Source organism: Larus michahellis, chromosome 23 (genome assembly GCF_964199755.1).
Source record: "Larus michahellis chromosome 23, bLarMic1.1, whole genome shotgun sequence".
In the NCBI taxonomy this organism is placed as follows: Eukaryota; Metazoa; Chordata; class Aves; order Charadriiformes; family Laridae; genus Larus; species Larus michahellis.
The window spans coordinates 2,090,001-2,105,109 of NC_133918.1; the positions used below are offsets into that span (position 1 = coordinate 2,090,001).

Below are 15,109 nucleotides of genomic sequence, written 5' to 3' on the forward strand. Positions count from 1 at the left end.
CTGGGGTCCGGCCGAAGCAGGTTTTTGTCTTTGTTTTTCCAGGATCGGATGCCCAAGCTGGCTTTGGGCGAGCTGCTGCTGTGCCACGGGCTTTACTGCCATCTTGTAGCCACGCAAGATACTACAGCAGAGGTGATGGGGACAGCAGGGCTGGGGCTCACCCAGGACAAACCCCTCTTGGATGTTTTTTGGCCCAAAAGCCCATACTGAAATTTGAATGGCAACTCTCTGGACCGGCCGCACTTTGGTGGTGACAGTGTCAGGGTTTTTCTGGCTGGGGAGCTTGTTTGGTCTCCCCCCCTTGCTTGTCCAGCCTCGACGGGGGAAGGTCACGTTGCCAGGTTTGGGTGCTGCTCCAGGAGGGGACAGTCCGCCACAGAGGGGCTGTGGTCTCGGCTGGGTCTTCGCCTCCCCAGTGAGGCTGCTGCCTGCAGAACCCACCGACCGGGGGAGCTGGGACTGTGCTGCTCTGTGGTTCCACCTGGCGGGGGTCACAGCTCCATTTTAGGATGTTTTCTTTATTTTAGCTTGTGGACTCCTAGGAGGAACTGTCCCCAATCCAGCCGTGCCACGGGCAGCGGTGGCGGCCTGGTGTGCCACTGCCCATGTCCACAGGGATGCTGGGGCTGTGGGGAAGCCTGGGAAGGTCCATCCTGCTGTGCGCAAGCTCTTGCTGCTGACAGGTGATAATAGCTGTGAGTGGATTAATAATTACTTAATTAATAATTAATTGAGTGCACCCTCAGCAAATTCACTGGTGACACCAAGCTGTGTGGAGCGGTTGACAAGCTGGAGGGAAGGGATGCCATGCACAGGGACCTGGACAGGCTGAAGAAGTGGGGCCACGTGGACCTCATGAAGTTCAACCAGGCCAAGCGCAGGGCCCTGCACCCACGTCGGGGCAACCCCCAGCACAAACCCGGGCTGGGGGATGAGGGGATGGAGAGCAGCCCTGAGGAGAAGGACTTGGGGGTGTTGGTGGGGGAGAAGCTCCACACGCCCCGGCACCGTGCGCTGGCAGCCCAGAAACCCCCCGCAGCCTGGGCTGCATCCCCAGCAGCGTGGGCAGCAGGGCGAGGGGGGGATTCTGCCCCTCTGCTCCGCTCGGGGGAGACCCCCCTGCAGTGCTGCCTCCAGCGCTGGGGCACCGACAGCAGAAGGACACGGAGCTGTTGGAGCGGGGCCAGAGGAGGCCCCGGAGATGCTGGGTGGGCTGGAGCCCCTCTGCTGGGAGGACAGGCTGAGAGAGCTGGGGGGGTTCAGCCTGGAGAAGAGAAGGCTCCGCGGAGACCTTCCAGCCCCTGCCAGTCCCTAAAGGGGCTCCGGGAAAGCTGGGGAGGGACTCTGGAGCAGGGAGGGGAGCCATGGGACGAGGGGGAAGGGTTTTACACTGGAAGAGGGGAGATTGAGATGAGATCTTGGGAAGAAATTGTTTGGTGTGAGGGGGGTGAGCCCCTGGCCCAGGTTGCCCAGAGAAGCTGTGGCTGCCCCATCCCTGGAGGGGTTCAAGGCCAGGTTGGCCGGGGCTTGGAGCAACCTGGGCTGGTGGGAGGTGTCCCTGCCCAGGGCAGGGGGTGGCACTGGGTGGCCTTTAAGGTCCCTTCCAACCCAAACCAGTCCGTGATTCTAATAATAATATAAATGACGTGAGCAGGGCCTTCAATGACACTTCACTGTGGTCGTCACTCCGCAGCCACGTGGTTTTGGGGACCAGATCCTGCCTGGTGCTGCGTGTTTCATACCAAGCAGCAGATGCAATGGCCCTGCTTTGGTGCAGGCAGAGACCGACCCTACAGCCCGGGCCCGGCCGCAGCACCCGTAAACTGACCCGAGCGATTTACTAGACGCCATCGAGGCTGTTGTGGCGAATCACCGCCGGGCAGCGGAGTTCGGCTTTGTGTTTCCCTCTGGGTACATCACTGGGGTGTGTAACGCTGTCAAAGAAGCACATAAAGGACCGGTATTTAAGAGGTTCAGCTCTGGGTTTTATTGAAGCTGCGTGGCTGCAATATTTTCCCCCTTTAAAATGTCATTTATATTTGCGGCTGTGCCACAAACTGTTTCTAAGGAGAGGCGGTTGTACGAGGTATTGTATTTCTCCTTTGCTAACGGTGAGTTAAGGTGAGCTGTAACGTGTGGCTTTGTTTTTCCACGGTCAGATCATTGTTATTAAAAACAGCGAAAGCCTCATGGCCGGAGGTGGGGTCTGAGGGGGTTTTGTGCAAAGTCCAAGCCCCCTAAACTTTGGATAATCAGCCACTAAAATTGGTGCTTGATCCTGTGGCTTCCATCCAGCCGTCTTTCCTGAGATGCTCTGATAGACTGGACTCAAAACATCAAAAATCGGTCAAGGGTGTAAAAACACACCCCGCGTTGTGGGAGCCACGGGTGGGAGCTTGGTCCCAGCTTCATCGTTCACGTGCTGCAGGGGAAGTGGGTTTGGGTTCGCAAACAGAGTTTTCCCAGCCAGGACCAGCTTAGGTTCCTTGTGAGCTGCTCCAGGATTTGGCCAGGTCCTCATGGCCTCTTGGCTTCGAGGAGAGTTTTTGGGTGGGCTGAACTTCAGCTTGCCTTCAGGGAGCGTAGAGAGCCTGAGTGACTTGGTAGAGCGTGTGTTCGGTGACCTCCTTGAAGTACTGGCAGCACAACCACTCCTCGAGGCCGGGACTCCCCGCCACCCCGGCCGAATTCTCCGCAAACTTCAGGAGCAGCAGAGCCCTCTTCACCTCCACCCAGTTCCGGAGCAGGGTGAGGGACTTCTTACTCCTGGCGAAGAGCTCCTGGCGAGGCCCCCAGAGCAGGACCTGCAGGATGCTCCTTGCCTGCTCGATGGAGACCCTCTTGCAGGGATCTGTGTGGAGAAGTAGCATGGCCAGGCGCTTGAGTCCCGTGGAATAGATGGACAGGGAAGGGATTTCAGGAAGTCTATTGCTTCTGAACCCCAAGGTGTTCTCCAGAGAGATGTCCACGTGCAAGATCTGATAGATCAGCATGCCTACGTTCAGCTCGTCTGCTACTGGGGTGGGTGGTGCAGCAAGCCCCTTGGTCCAGTCCTGCTCTTGGCTGGTGGAACAAGGTCTTTGCTTGTCTTTAACTTTGAAGAAGCTGCTGATGAGCAGCCTTGGAAGGGACAGCCCCAGGGATGCCTCCTTGCCTTGCTGGCTCTGGGGAAGACATGGGCACTGCACCAGCAGCAGGTTCTCGGGGCAGAGGTCCCCCTGCCCCATGTTCTGCACCTGGAGGTGCTCCAGCCCCATGCACACCTGCAGGAGGAGGAGGCAAGCCAGGCGTTCGTAGTGCCCAGGGCTGGTCCTGTGCAAACCATGGGTTCCCTTCACAAAGCCTGCCAGGGTCTGGTAGGGAACCTCAGGAGAAATAAAGACCTGCAGGACAGGGCAGGTGGGAAGATGGGCTGGCTCCTCTCCGGAAGGGGACTGACTCTGCTCCTCGGTGCTTTCCGGGAACACCAGCTCCCAAGGGAGGCGGTCGGTGAAGCGGCTGATGAGGCGCTGGATGCTGCAGTGGGCCCCGAGGGAGCTCTGCACCCCCAGGCTGGCGCAGCACGGCTTGGGGACCTGCAAGGAGACACAGGGCACGGCCAGTGCGCGAGGATGGAGCCACAGGGTGCCTCGTCCTGGCCCGGGCCACTGCCTCAGCTCAGGGCCACCAGCTCTGGTCGGACCCACACAGGGTGCTGGTCTCCCCTCACACCCTCTGAGCCCATTGGCACCCACCAGAATGGTTTTGGGCAAGAAATGGGAGAGGAGGGGGGGGTGTAACCCCCAGGCGACCTGCAAAGCTGCTTTGATGGGTCTCATCCTGAGCCAGCTCTGCTCCAGCCTCTCCTTTGTGTCCCCTGGTCCCTCGAGATCACTTGCCAGGGCATCTCCCCCAGCGCTGCCGTTCTCCTTGATGTGTCCTATGGACCCGTGGGAGCTGCCGCCCTCCCCACCCCACCGCGCGCCCGCAGCGCCGACCCGTTTCGCAAATGCAGAAGTAGGTGCAAAAAGGGGAAGCGCCTGCGTGACGGGGGTCAGCGGAAAAGCCGGCGCTCCCGCTCCACCACGCTTTGCCCCCTGCGCCGGCAGGAGCCGGCTCTCCCTGCACCACCCGGGGCGTTTTCCCCCATTCCCCGCTTACCTTGGCTGCGAACACCAGTTGGCTTTGCTCAAAAGTGAAGCCCACTGGGAAATACCAGGCGTCCCCGCTCTGGCAGCACGGCTCCCGCTCCAGGATGCTGAACGCTGCCCAGCCCTTCCCCGCCAGCTCTGCCTCCAGCAGCCGCTGCCGCTCCTCCGACCCCAGGAGCTTCTCCTGGATGCGAGCCGAGAGCCGGGCCAGGGTGGCCACCTGGCACCCCAACACCACCCCGCACACCCCGGCCGGGCTCTCCAGGAGCCGCCCCAGCTCCCCGTCCGCCGTCCCGAATGTCACCTCTGCCGGGCTGGGCGATGGGCTGCTCCGGGCCACCGGTTCCCCCAGGCTTTGGGACTTGGTCAGGGGCCTCTTGGGTCCCCAGGAGGGTCTATCGCGCGGGGGGATGGAGCTGGGAGCCCCCTCCTCGTGCGGTGGATGGGGTGGTGGGATGCTGGAGAGGCTGCTGGCGGCCCATGGTGTGGGGTCACCCTGCCAGTGCCGGGATGGCCCCTGCTCCGGGAGGGACTCGGCTCGCTGGAGCTGCTTTTTCGGCAATGGGGGAGGCAGGGGGTCCCGGCTGGGCTGAGAGGGGGCTCTCCTGGCTCCTTCCCCTCGGCTAGCCTTGCGGGGGACGAGGTGGGCCCGCAGTTCTCCTGGGGAGGGAGGGATGGAGATGGCAGGGCTGAGACTTCCCCGAGGCGAGAGAGGGGGAAGAAAGTGGGAGATGGCGCGGGACAGGGGTAAAAGCATGTCGTTACTTGTCCCACTGCATATTTCCAGCCCCAAAGCCATGCCCAATGCCACCCGGGGGGGGGGGGGGGTGACGGCTGGGGACTAGGGGAAGAGGATGGGGCAGCAGCGGGGTCCATCCCCAGTGACCCCAGGGGGGCAGCGGGGCCGTCACTCACCCACGTTGCTGTAGATGAGGGCCGAGGCGGGGGGTCGAGGCGGGGGGTCCCCTGGGGTGTCCGGCATGGGGGCTGGTGGTCTGGGGGCTCCCAGGTCCAGGCTGGCGCAGCGGGCGCGCACGACGGCCCTGCGTGGGGCCGGGAGTCAGCGCTTGCCCCCCCTGGGGGGTTTCTGGCTCCTCTCGGTGCCGGTTCAGGGGAAGGATAAGGAGAAAGGGGAAGCGGTGGCCTGGGGAGCCCTGGCTGCGTGGTTTTGGGGTAAAAGACAGGAGTTTGGTGGCCCAGTGACTCCAGCTCCTCCCCTGGGGGGTTGCTCCCGAGGGGTGGGGGGGCTGCCTTGGGGGCTTCACAGGGGTGCAGAGGGGAGGGTGTCCACCGGGGCTGTGTCTGCCCCACGGTCCCTGCCAGGGGGACACGATGGTGTGGGACATGAGTGGGAAAAGCCTTCGACGCCCCCCCCCCCCCCCCGCCCCAGCCCTGGTCTGCTGGGGGGTGGGGAAGCAGGACGGGGTGGGGGGCTGTGTGCAGGGAGGGAAAAGCGGGGAGCAGGGAAGGAGCCGAGCAGTGGGAAGGAGCCGGCCCCAGCCCCGGCCGGAGTTTCATTTCCCCGTCCTGGCCAGGCTCAGCGCAAACCTGCAGCGCTGGCCCCGCCGCCGCCGCAAGCAGTACTGAAAGCAGGGTGGCTTTCTTTAAAAACCCCGGTTTCTGCTGAGGACATCGCTCCCTCAAAGTGCAGGCTTTGCCCCCTTTTTTTGCCCCGCTCGGCCCCCGTTGCCCCCGGGGAACCGGGGATTATCGCCCTGCCTCTTGCTGTGGTGCAAACGCGGGGCTGGAGCAGCCTTGCCAGGGGGATGCTGCTGGGAATCTCCATTTTTGGGCCCCATTTGCAGAATTATTTGTTACCTCTGAGTTTTTCCCGGCAGCGGCGGGGGTCTGGGGGGTTCCAGCTCCATCTCCCGGCTCAGCAGTGGCTCCCGCTCCCCGGCCCAGGTTCCCCCGGCGCCAGCCATGCCGCTGCCGGGGAATGGCCTTGCCCAACTCCTTGCAACCCCGCTGGCCGCAGGATGGTCTTTCAAAACCTGCCGCTTGCAAGCGGGAAGGAAGGCAGGGGCTCGGCCTGGCTCCCCGCACGCTGCCCCCCGAGGCTCCGGCCGCCGCCGCAGTCATTGCATCGCCTTCGCCGCAACCCCGTGTTTTGACCCCCACCGAGGCGCTCGCGGAAGCATCGCTCTCCTCCCGGGCTGCTTTCCGGGGGGGCAGCTGTATGGAAGGGAGGGGGGGAATTTCCACGGTAACTCCCCCCCTCAACAAACCACCTAATTAATTCCCCGCTCTCCAGGTTGTGTTGCCCTATATGGATGGGCGAGGTGAACTTTTTTTTTTTTTTTTTGGTTGTTTTCTTCACTTTTTTTTTTTGGCTGGGGTTTCCTGCAGCCGTTGCACAAGGGGAGCCCAGTCGTTAGAAAACACTTCCCCCCCCCCCCCCGACAGAGCTTTACAGAGACCACAAAGTGACACAACTCAGCTGCTGAAAAAAGAATATGCCCCCTCCGTGTCTGCCCTCTCTAGACGAAAGTTGCTCTTTTAGCAGTCTAAACCCCCAAATTCTTTAATATCTGCTCCCTTCTATTCAGTCTTTGAACTAATTAGCAACTAACTAATGGCACCCATTAGCACCTGGCCAGGGTGGGTGGCTGAGCCCCTCTGCTGAGAGCTGGGGGAAGCCGGCGTCAGGCATTTCTCCCGGCGGCACAGAGGCCGGGGATGGGCAGGTTTTGGGGGACGTGGATTTACAGGAGGAACGTGGCACCATCCATGGCATCTCCCCCGTGTGACCCGGACGCTCCAGCCCTGGCAGCAGGGCGGGCGCCCACGGGATGGGCACCTCCAGGGCTTTGGTGTGTGGGGGGGTCGGTGTGGGGCTCAGCGGATGCCTGTGAGCCCGGAGCCACCCCCAGCGGGGAGACCACCCGCCTTGGTGGTTTCCTCACCGGGTATTTTGCAATCCATATTTCCTTCTTGAAGCCAAGCCAGCCGGCAGGTCTGTGACTGTTGGCCCGCGGCGCTTGCCAAGGGCCTTTTCATAGAATCATAGAATGGTTCGGGTTGGAAGGGACCTTAAAGCCCACCCAGTGGCACCCCCTGCCCTGGGCAGGGACACCTCCCACCAGCCCAGGTTGCTCCAAGCCCCGGCCAACCTGGCCTTGAACCCCTCCAGGGATGGGGCAGCCACAGCTTCTCTGGGCAACCTGGGCCAGGGGCTCACCCCCCTCACAGCAAACAATTTCTGCCTCACATCTCATCTCAATCTCCCCTCTTCCAGTTTCAAACCCTTCCCCCTCGTCCCGTGGCTCCCCTCCCTGCTCCAGAGTCCCTCCCCAGCTTTCCCAGAGCCCCTTTAGGGACTGGAAGGGGCTGGAAGGTCTCCGCGGAGCCTTCTCTTCTCCAGGCTGAACCCCCCCAGCTCTCTCAGCCTGTCCTCCCAGCAGAGGGGCTCCAGCCCTCTGATCGTCTTTCTGCGGTGCCGAGGCCGTGTGCTACAGCTGATAAAAATACGTGTCAGGGGCTAAGTCACGTTTGAATCCGGCTCTGGCTCGGGGAGGACGTGCAAGACCTCGGGAGATGACAACCCGCCTCGGGAGCCGTGCGGTCCCGTCCCTCGCTTCTGCCCACTTTGCTGCCGGAGCCGCTCATCCCCGCACCGGGGCCGCAGCCCAGCCACCAGGTTTGGCACCACCTCATGTAGGGCTATAATAAAAAAAAAAGAAAAAATAAAGGATATAAACGGACTATTTAAGGTGCAGCAGGAGCCTGGGCTCATTGATGGCGTTCAGCAACGGGCTCAGCGTACGTCCCTCGTCCCAGTAAGTCATTTATGTTAACGACTGGAACACAACCAAGAGTAAATCTACTAGAAGCATCAATATTTTTCCCTAATGAGTAACGTTACCTTCCGGATACGAGACCATTAGGAATAAAATCGCAGAATTAAAGCCATGAACGTGACCCTCCCAAGCTAGAGCGAGGTGGCACGAGCCCGGAGGAGGCAGGAATTGCCTTTTCCAGGAGCATTAACTGCAAATTTCCTGATGCCTCTTATTATAATAAAGGTGACAACGCCAAGTTTAAAAGCAACCCGAGCCCTTAGAAAGGCCTGTGATTTTATATTGCTGAGTCCTGCAGGACCAGTTAAAAAAAAAATAAAAATGCTGATTTGCTTGTCCAAGCTGCAGGACACCGATGACAATCGCAGTGTCTGGTCCAGGGGGTGCCCGGCCCTTTGCCTCCCCCCCTCGCCAACAAATCTGCGCAGGCTGGGATTTGGGGACCGCAGGGAAGTTTAACTTCGCCCAAGTCTTTTTAATTTGTAAGGAAATTGGTTTCTCTTCCCAGCGGGAGATCCGAGCTTTAAATGCAGCCGCCGGAAAATTGCATTTTTCTAATTGTCTTTATTTTTTTTATCGGGTTTTTTTTGGTTGGTTTTTTTTTCTTTTTTTTTTTTCTTTTTTTTTTTTTTTCATCGTTAGTCTCAATACAGCGCTGCTGCGGGGACTGCGGGCTGAGGGCAGGTCGGGGGGGTACCTGTGGGGCCGGCGCGGGCACAGCGGGCACCGAAACCACCCCAGCCGGGGTCTCAGCATCGCCCGTCCTGGCACCCCCCCCCCATCCATCCGCCGGGGGGGGGGTTGTGGGTGGGCTCAGCCCTGGCTCCCGGGAGTGTCCCATGGGTGCACCCCAACCCTTCAGCACAGGCATGAACCGTAACCCCAACTTTAACCTCCCAGGTGCTCTTATGCCACGTAATATTTTTTTTTTCATGCAAAAAATGAGAGAAAACCCCCAATTTCCTCTTTTACTCCCAGGAGAGCTCTTCCCCGGCTTGCGGGGGGGGTGGGGTGGGGGGGGTGCGGCAGGACGTCCAGGGCGCCAGCAGCACCCCGGTTATTTTGCACCCAGGGCCACCCTCCTTCGTGGGGGTGCCGGGATCCTGCCCAGGGAGCAGCGGGGTGGGAATTTCGGGGTGCAGAGGCTGGGAACCGGCCCAGGGCCCTTTTCTCCAGCAGATGGAGGCCTTGCTTTGCTCCCACCGCCCCACGGGCTCCCAGTCCCCATCCCAGTGCCACGCTGGGAAAGCCAGGACCGGCATGGGGGCAGCCACTGAGCCTGGAAGGAGAGAACTGGGGGGGGGGGGGGGGGGGGGCGGGATTTTGGGGAGGTGTAGCAGCGCCTTTGCTGGGGACACAAGGACAGACGGTCCCCAGCCAGCTGGGCACGGGGACACCAGGGTGGCCGAGCGCCCCGTGGACGATGGCAGCTCAGTCAAGGGCGGGGACGGACTCGCATGGGCGTCCCCTGGGGTGACGGGACAGGGAAGGTGATCGAGAGGGTCACTTCAAGACGGGCCCCCCCCCCTCCAGTGCCACTGGCTCCTGCCCCTTGGCCCTACTGCAGTGCCCCTCCGTGCCTCAGCTTCCCCAGGCGGAGAGCTGGGGCGAGGCGCTGGCTCTGCACCCTTCAGCTTAAGGGCATCCTTATAAACACCCTGTTAATAATTAACAACAGATTAACAGCGGCGGCAGTTTGTTAACACACGCGCATTAATCATTTATCAGTTATTAATATGGGCTTTAGTGCCCTCTGAAAGTTGGTTGAGCATCGTTTATGAAGGGCTTTGCAGGGTGGACGGTGGCGATGGCTGGGTGATGGGCTGCAAACCCCAAGCCGAGTGGGCGCGGGGGTGACCCCCTGCTGCCAAGTCCCCAGTCGCCGCTGCTCTAAACCCCGGAGATTCGCTCCCAGTTCCTTTGTCGCACGTGGGTGAATTTAATTTCTAAACGAGGTTGGTCAAACATCATTAAACTGGGCTGGACCCTGCTCTTCGGCATCCAAAGGGTCCTCACCTGGGGCAGGGGATGCCCTGGGGTGCTGCTCTCCCAGCTTTACCGGACCTCCAGCCCTCCCAGTTCTCCCAGTTTGGGTTCTCCTGCTGGTTTTCCGGGATGGATGATGATCCTAAACTGAGCCGTGGGGGTTTACCAGCTGCCTGAAGCCCGGGAGTGCCTTGGGCTGGAGCAGGGCTGGGGAGCACCATGGCACAAATCCTGCTCCGACAGCCCTTTCCGATCCTGCCCCGCTCCACGCTCGCCCTCAGCCCCGCTCGGGCTTTCTCCGCTGACTCTGGCTTTTCTTATTTGAGCCACACGGAGAAGGGAAGGGGGGAAAAAGGAGAAAAACCAAAGAAGCCACAAAAGTCCTTTTTTTTTTTTTTTCTTTTTCTTTTTCTTTTTCCCCCGCAAATACATTTCACATGCTCGTTACATAGAAAACTGTGCCAGGTCTGCACTGCCCAAACCTGCCTTTGCTGCCGGCTGCGAGGGTCCGTGCCCGACTCCCTCCCCACCCCCCCCGCCACCCCCCAGGTAAAAAAACCTCAGACACCAAACAAGGGTGACGCCGGTGGGACCCCTGGTACGACACGGCATGCACGGCTCGGGGGGCGAGGGGGCACCGGGCATGCGAAGGGCAACGGCCGGACCCACGGCAGGGGGTGGGTGGGCAGAGACGGGCAGCACCCCCCCACCCAGGTCGGGGCCCGATCCTGGCAGTGACCGGCTGCAGCCCAGGGAGCACCTTGGGGCTGGGTGCTGAGCCCGTCGGCTCCTTCGCCCCTCTCCCCCCGCCAGGGCTCAGCCCGGGGCTGGGGGGCACCCAGCACCCACGGGATGCAGGAAGGGGACAGCGGGACGGGGTGCAGGGGACGACCACAGCAGTCGTGCTCACTGGTGCCCCATGCAGCAAAGCTCATGGCGGGGGGCCGCAGCCCCGACCCCTCCAGAGCTCCTGCCTCCAGCGCAGCCCCGAAGGCGCGGGGATGCCCAGCAGGACACGGGCAGCTGCCTCTCCAGCTCCTGAAGCCAGCGTGCCCAGTCTGACCGCTGCCGGCTGGGAAGGGACATCCGGGGGGGGGACATGCCCATGGGAACGGGGAGGTGGGACCTGCAGCAATGCCGGGGGTGCACATGGTGGGAGGAGGAGGAGGAGGAGGAGGAGGAGGAAGCAATGGGCTCCCCAGCCCACCTAGGTCCCGTCCAGGCTCTTCCCTTCCAGCTGTGCCAGCTCTGCTCCTTCTCCCACCCCAAAACCCCACGCCCTGAGCCGAAGCCAGCGCTGCCCCGGGCAGGGGTGGTGGGGAAGCTGGGGACTGTCCCCAGGGCTGCAGGGAGCAGAGCCCAGGGACACCAACCCACAGTCCCCAGCGCAGGATCCGGGCGGATATGATGGAGGTGCCAGCTGAGACCTTCTCCCAGAGCTTTTGCCGTCGGTTCCCAAGCTGCTTGTCCCGAGCCTTTCTCTCCTCTTCTTTCCTGGGCCGGACGGCCTCCCAGCGCAGGACGAGCCAGCTCCTGCTCTGTCGGAGACTTCCACTTTGCAAGACAAAGAAAACGGAGCCCAAAATGCCTTTTGCACCCTGACCGCCCACCCTTTCACCCCCACAGCTGCTGCAGTGGCTTGGGACGGATGCAAAGCCGGGGCCTTGCATCCCCCTGGGGCTGCTCCTCCTGATTTCAATGACCTTGGCCTCATTTTGCCTTTTTTCCCCGTTTTTTCCTTGCTGACACCTCCTCAGAGCCCGGCCTTGGGAGGGTTATTATTGCTTGTGCAGGAGCGTCCCCGGGGCACCCGCCTTTGCAGGTGCCACCTCTTAAATCCGCCGATGGGAAGCTCTCAAGGCTCGGCTGTGCCCTGGGGGGTCCGGTTTTGCCGAGGGGCTGGGGGACAGCCCCAGCTCGGCACAACCTCCCCCAGCGCCCCAGTCCCGCATCGCCCCGGAAGACTTTTCTCTTGGAAATTCATTTAAAAAAAAAAAAAAAAAAAATCATTGGACCAAAAACCCCACAACCCAACAACAAGAAAAGAGAAGAACCATAAACAACCACCAGGAGAGTTTTCTGGAGTCTCTTAAAAAACAATGGGAAAGGGAGGAAAAAAAAAGGAAGCCGGGTTTGTTTTTTTTTCCCCAGGTCCAAACGCTGCTGGTCTCTTGGCTAGAGAAATGCATAGTTGGTAGCAAAAAATGTTGGCTACATCGGGAGCCCCTGGAGCCGGGACAGCCCCTGGGCCCCGAGGGCTCACCATGGGGCTGGGACAGCCGGGATCACCGCTCCCCAACCCTGAGGTCCATGCAATGCCGACCCCGCTGGCTTCCAGCATGTCTCCGGCCACATCCCAGCACAGCGAGGTCCCGCCGCCAGCCCCGGGATGTCACCTGTGCTCCCACGCACCCCCTGGCCCCGGCCCACCATGGCCGTGCCCAGGGCCGGGCAGCAGACAACTGTTCTCCTCTGGGAGAGGTTCAGATCATCTTCATGTTGAACTTCCTGGCTCCTCCTTGGCCGGTGGTGGTGGTGGGACCGTCCACCTTGCGGAAGGAGTACTCCACCGAGAAGTTGTTCTTGTGCTGCCCTCGGCCCCGGCTCCAGACGAAGAGGAGGAGGAAGCAGAAGAGCACCACGCCCAGGAAGGTGATGCAGCCCATGGCCGTGGAGACCAGGATGGTCTTGAGGTCCAACGTAAACTTCAAGAAGACTTGCGTGTCGTTGTGGGAGGTGTCGTTGAACTCGCTGAGGTACAAAGTCCGGTTTGCGTAGTGGGATCCATCGGCCGGGCGCCCCTTGACCGTCAGGGTGGCGAAGTAGGTGTCATTGCCCCCTGCGTTGCTGGCGATGCAGATGTAGGTGCCGCTGTCCTGCACTTGGGCGAAGCGGATCTCCAGGGTGCCCCCGGGCAGCACGGTCGCCCGCCCCGTGCTGCGGGTGGTGATCATGCGATGCTGGGGGGACACCCAGGCGATGGAGGGGTCCGGCTCCCCGTCTGCCCGGCAAAGGAAGGATACGGACTGCCCTTCCCGGGCCGTCACGTGCTGCAGCTTCCGATCTTTTATCTTGGGCTTCTGGCAGGTGAAGTACTCGAAGAGCACGGAGTCCGGGAAGTCACGCAGGGCATTGCCCTGGATTTCAGGTGGCGAGGAGCACATGGGCTGCTGCCCATCAAAGTTGAGTGTCTTCCGTCGCTGCAGGATCCAGAGGAGGCGGCAGTCGCAGGCCAGGGGGTTCCTGTCCACCCGCAGCGTCTCCAGCGTGTTGACGGAGTGGAAGGTGCTCTCCTCCAGTGTGGAGAGAAAGTTGCTGGAGAGGTTGAGCAGCCGGATTTGTCTCAGGCCAGAGAAAGCCTGTGGCTCCACAGACACCAAGAGAGCGCCCACGATGTGGAGCTCCTGGAGCCGGATGAGGTCTTTAAAGGAGCCCTTCAGCACAGTGCTAATGGGGTTGTAGGACAGGTTCAGGTACCGGAGGTACACCAGGTTCCTCAAGGCAGCGGCGGGCACTGCTGTGATGTTGGTGTAGGTGATGGAGAGCGAGGTGAGGTTCAGGCCCTGGAAGCTGGTGGGGGAGACGTCTTCCAGCAGCGGCCAGTTGTCAATCTCCAGCTGCAGGAGGTTGTAGAGTTTCTTGAAGTTTTGGTCCTCCAGCGCGGAGATGCTGAGGTGCCGGAGCCGCAGCACCTCCAGGTTCTGGAGGTAGGAGAGCGACTCGGCCGAGATGGAGGTCAGGTTGCACTTTTCAATGGTCAGCTGCTCCAGGCCCAGCAGCCCCGAGAAAGCCCGTTGGGAGATGTACACCAAGTCGTTATCGCCTACCTCCAGGCTCTTCAGGTTTCGCAGGTCCTGGAACATGTAGTCCAGCAGGATGACGAGTTTGTTCTCGCTGATGTCCAGGAGGGTGAGGTTGGTCAGCTTGGTGAAGACCCCTGGGGGGATGAGCTTGAGCTGGTTCCCCCGCAGCCGCAAGGTCTGCAGGTTGAACAGGTTGCTGAAGGCGCCCGGCTCCACATTGGAGATGATGTTCTCGCTGAAATCCAGCTCTTCCAGCAGCGGGTACGGGGAGAGGTCCCCCGGGTTCAGGCAGCGGATGCGGTTCTTGTTGAGCTCCAGGATCTTGGTCTCGGTGGGGATGCCCTCGGGGATGGAGGTGAGCCGCTTGCGGTGACACACCACCGACTTGATCTGCGGGGCGCACTCGCAGCGGGCAGGGCAGGCTGCCACCCGCGGGGGGCTCAGCAGGACCAGGTGGAGGAGCAGGACCAGGAGCCACCATGTCATTGTGTAGAGCATGGTCTTATGGGGGGCTCACTACCATTCTCCCATGCGCCTGGAAAGGAGAGAGATGCGGAGTCAGCGGCGAGCCCAGGGGAGGCTAACAAAGTCCTGCCCAGGCCCAGATCACCCGTCTGTGGGTTGAGACCAGAAAACATCTCCCAGACCATGGTCCATGGCCCTCATAAGATCCCAGCTCCCCCAGGAAACGCTCTGGACACCTTTCTCAGCACCAAACGTGTGACCTGGTACGCTACGCAAACCCGGGCTAAACGAGCCTCACCGCCTGCAGGCACCGTTAGGAGAGCAGGGAAACTGAGGCAGGGAGCGAGATTTGCGAGAGGAGACAAGGCTGCAGGCCCACACAGAGTCACAGAATCGCCTAGGTTGGAAGGGACCTTTCAGATCATCGAGTCCAAACCATCAACCCGACACTGACAAAACCCACCACTAAGCCATGCTCCTCAGCACCACGTCTGCCCGCCTTTCGATGGTGCCTCAACCACTGCCCTGGGCAGCCTGTCCCAATGTTTGGTAACCCCGTCTGTAAAAAGTTCTCGTAATATCCATCCTAAACCTCCCCTGGGGCAGCTTGAGGCTGTTTCCTCTTGTCCCATCGCCTGTTCCTTGGGAGAAGAGACCGACCCCCCCCGGCTACCCCCTCCTTTCGGGGAGCTGTAGAGAGCGAGAAGGTCTCCCTCAGCCTCCTCTTCTCCAGGCTGAACAGACGTGCGGTGGCACCGAGATGGGCTCGAACGTGCAGCGATGGCACGATGGGCTTGAGCAGCCACAGACATCACCTCCTCCTGTCCCCACATCCTGCTGGGCTCCAACTGCCGCTTTTGGGGACCCCAACAAGCCCAGAGGGACAGAAGGGAGTGTGCGTGGGGGGGCTTGGGCAAAATAACCC

General features: G+C 61.1%; 2 protein-coding genes across 6 annotated transcripts in view; both read right to left on the reverse strand.

The window, feature by feature from the left end:
• Window positions 1-1,972: 1,972 nt before the first annotated feature.
• PEAK3 (PEAK family member 3) lies at window positions 1,973-6,696 on the reverse strand. Of its 2 annotated transcripts, XM_074565487.1 has the most exons (5): window positions 5,949-6,696; window positions 5,046-5,173; window positions 4,141-4,790; window positions 3,264-3,575; window positions 1,973-3,182 (listed from the first exon to the last, which is right to left on the reverse strand). In XM_074565487.1, exons 1-5 carry the CDS (start codon window positions 6,053-6,055, stop codon window positions 2,574-2,576), a joined length of 1,806 nt encoding a protein of 601 aa, XP_074421588.1. In that variant the 5' UTR covers window positions 6,056-6,696; the 3' UTR covers window positions 1,973-2,573. The 2 variants fall into 2 exon arrangements, with proteins under 2 accessions (XP_074421588.1, XP_074421587.1); XM_074565486.1 differs by having other exon boundaries at window positions 1,973-3,575.
• A 3,639-nt stretch (window positions 6,697-10,335) lies between these two features.
• Window positions 10,336-15,109, reverse strand: part of LINGO3 (leucine rich repeat and Ig domain containing 3) — a 29,687-nt gene continuing 24,913 nt past the window's right edge. For all 4 annotated transcript variants that reach the window (XM_074565947.1, XM_074565949.1, XM_074565945.1 and 1 more), the window contains one exon: window positions 10,336-14,254. In XM_074565947.1, the coding sequence (XP_074422048.1) occupies window positions 12,400-14,217 (1,818 nt within the window). In that variant the 5' untranslated portion in view covers window positions 14,218-14,254 and the 3' untranslated portion in view covers window positions 10,336-12,399. The remainder of the gene's footprint in view (window positions 14,255-15,109) is intronic.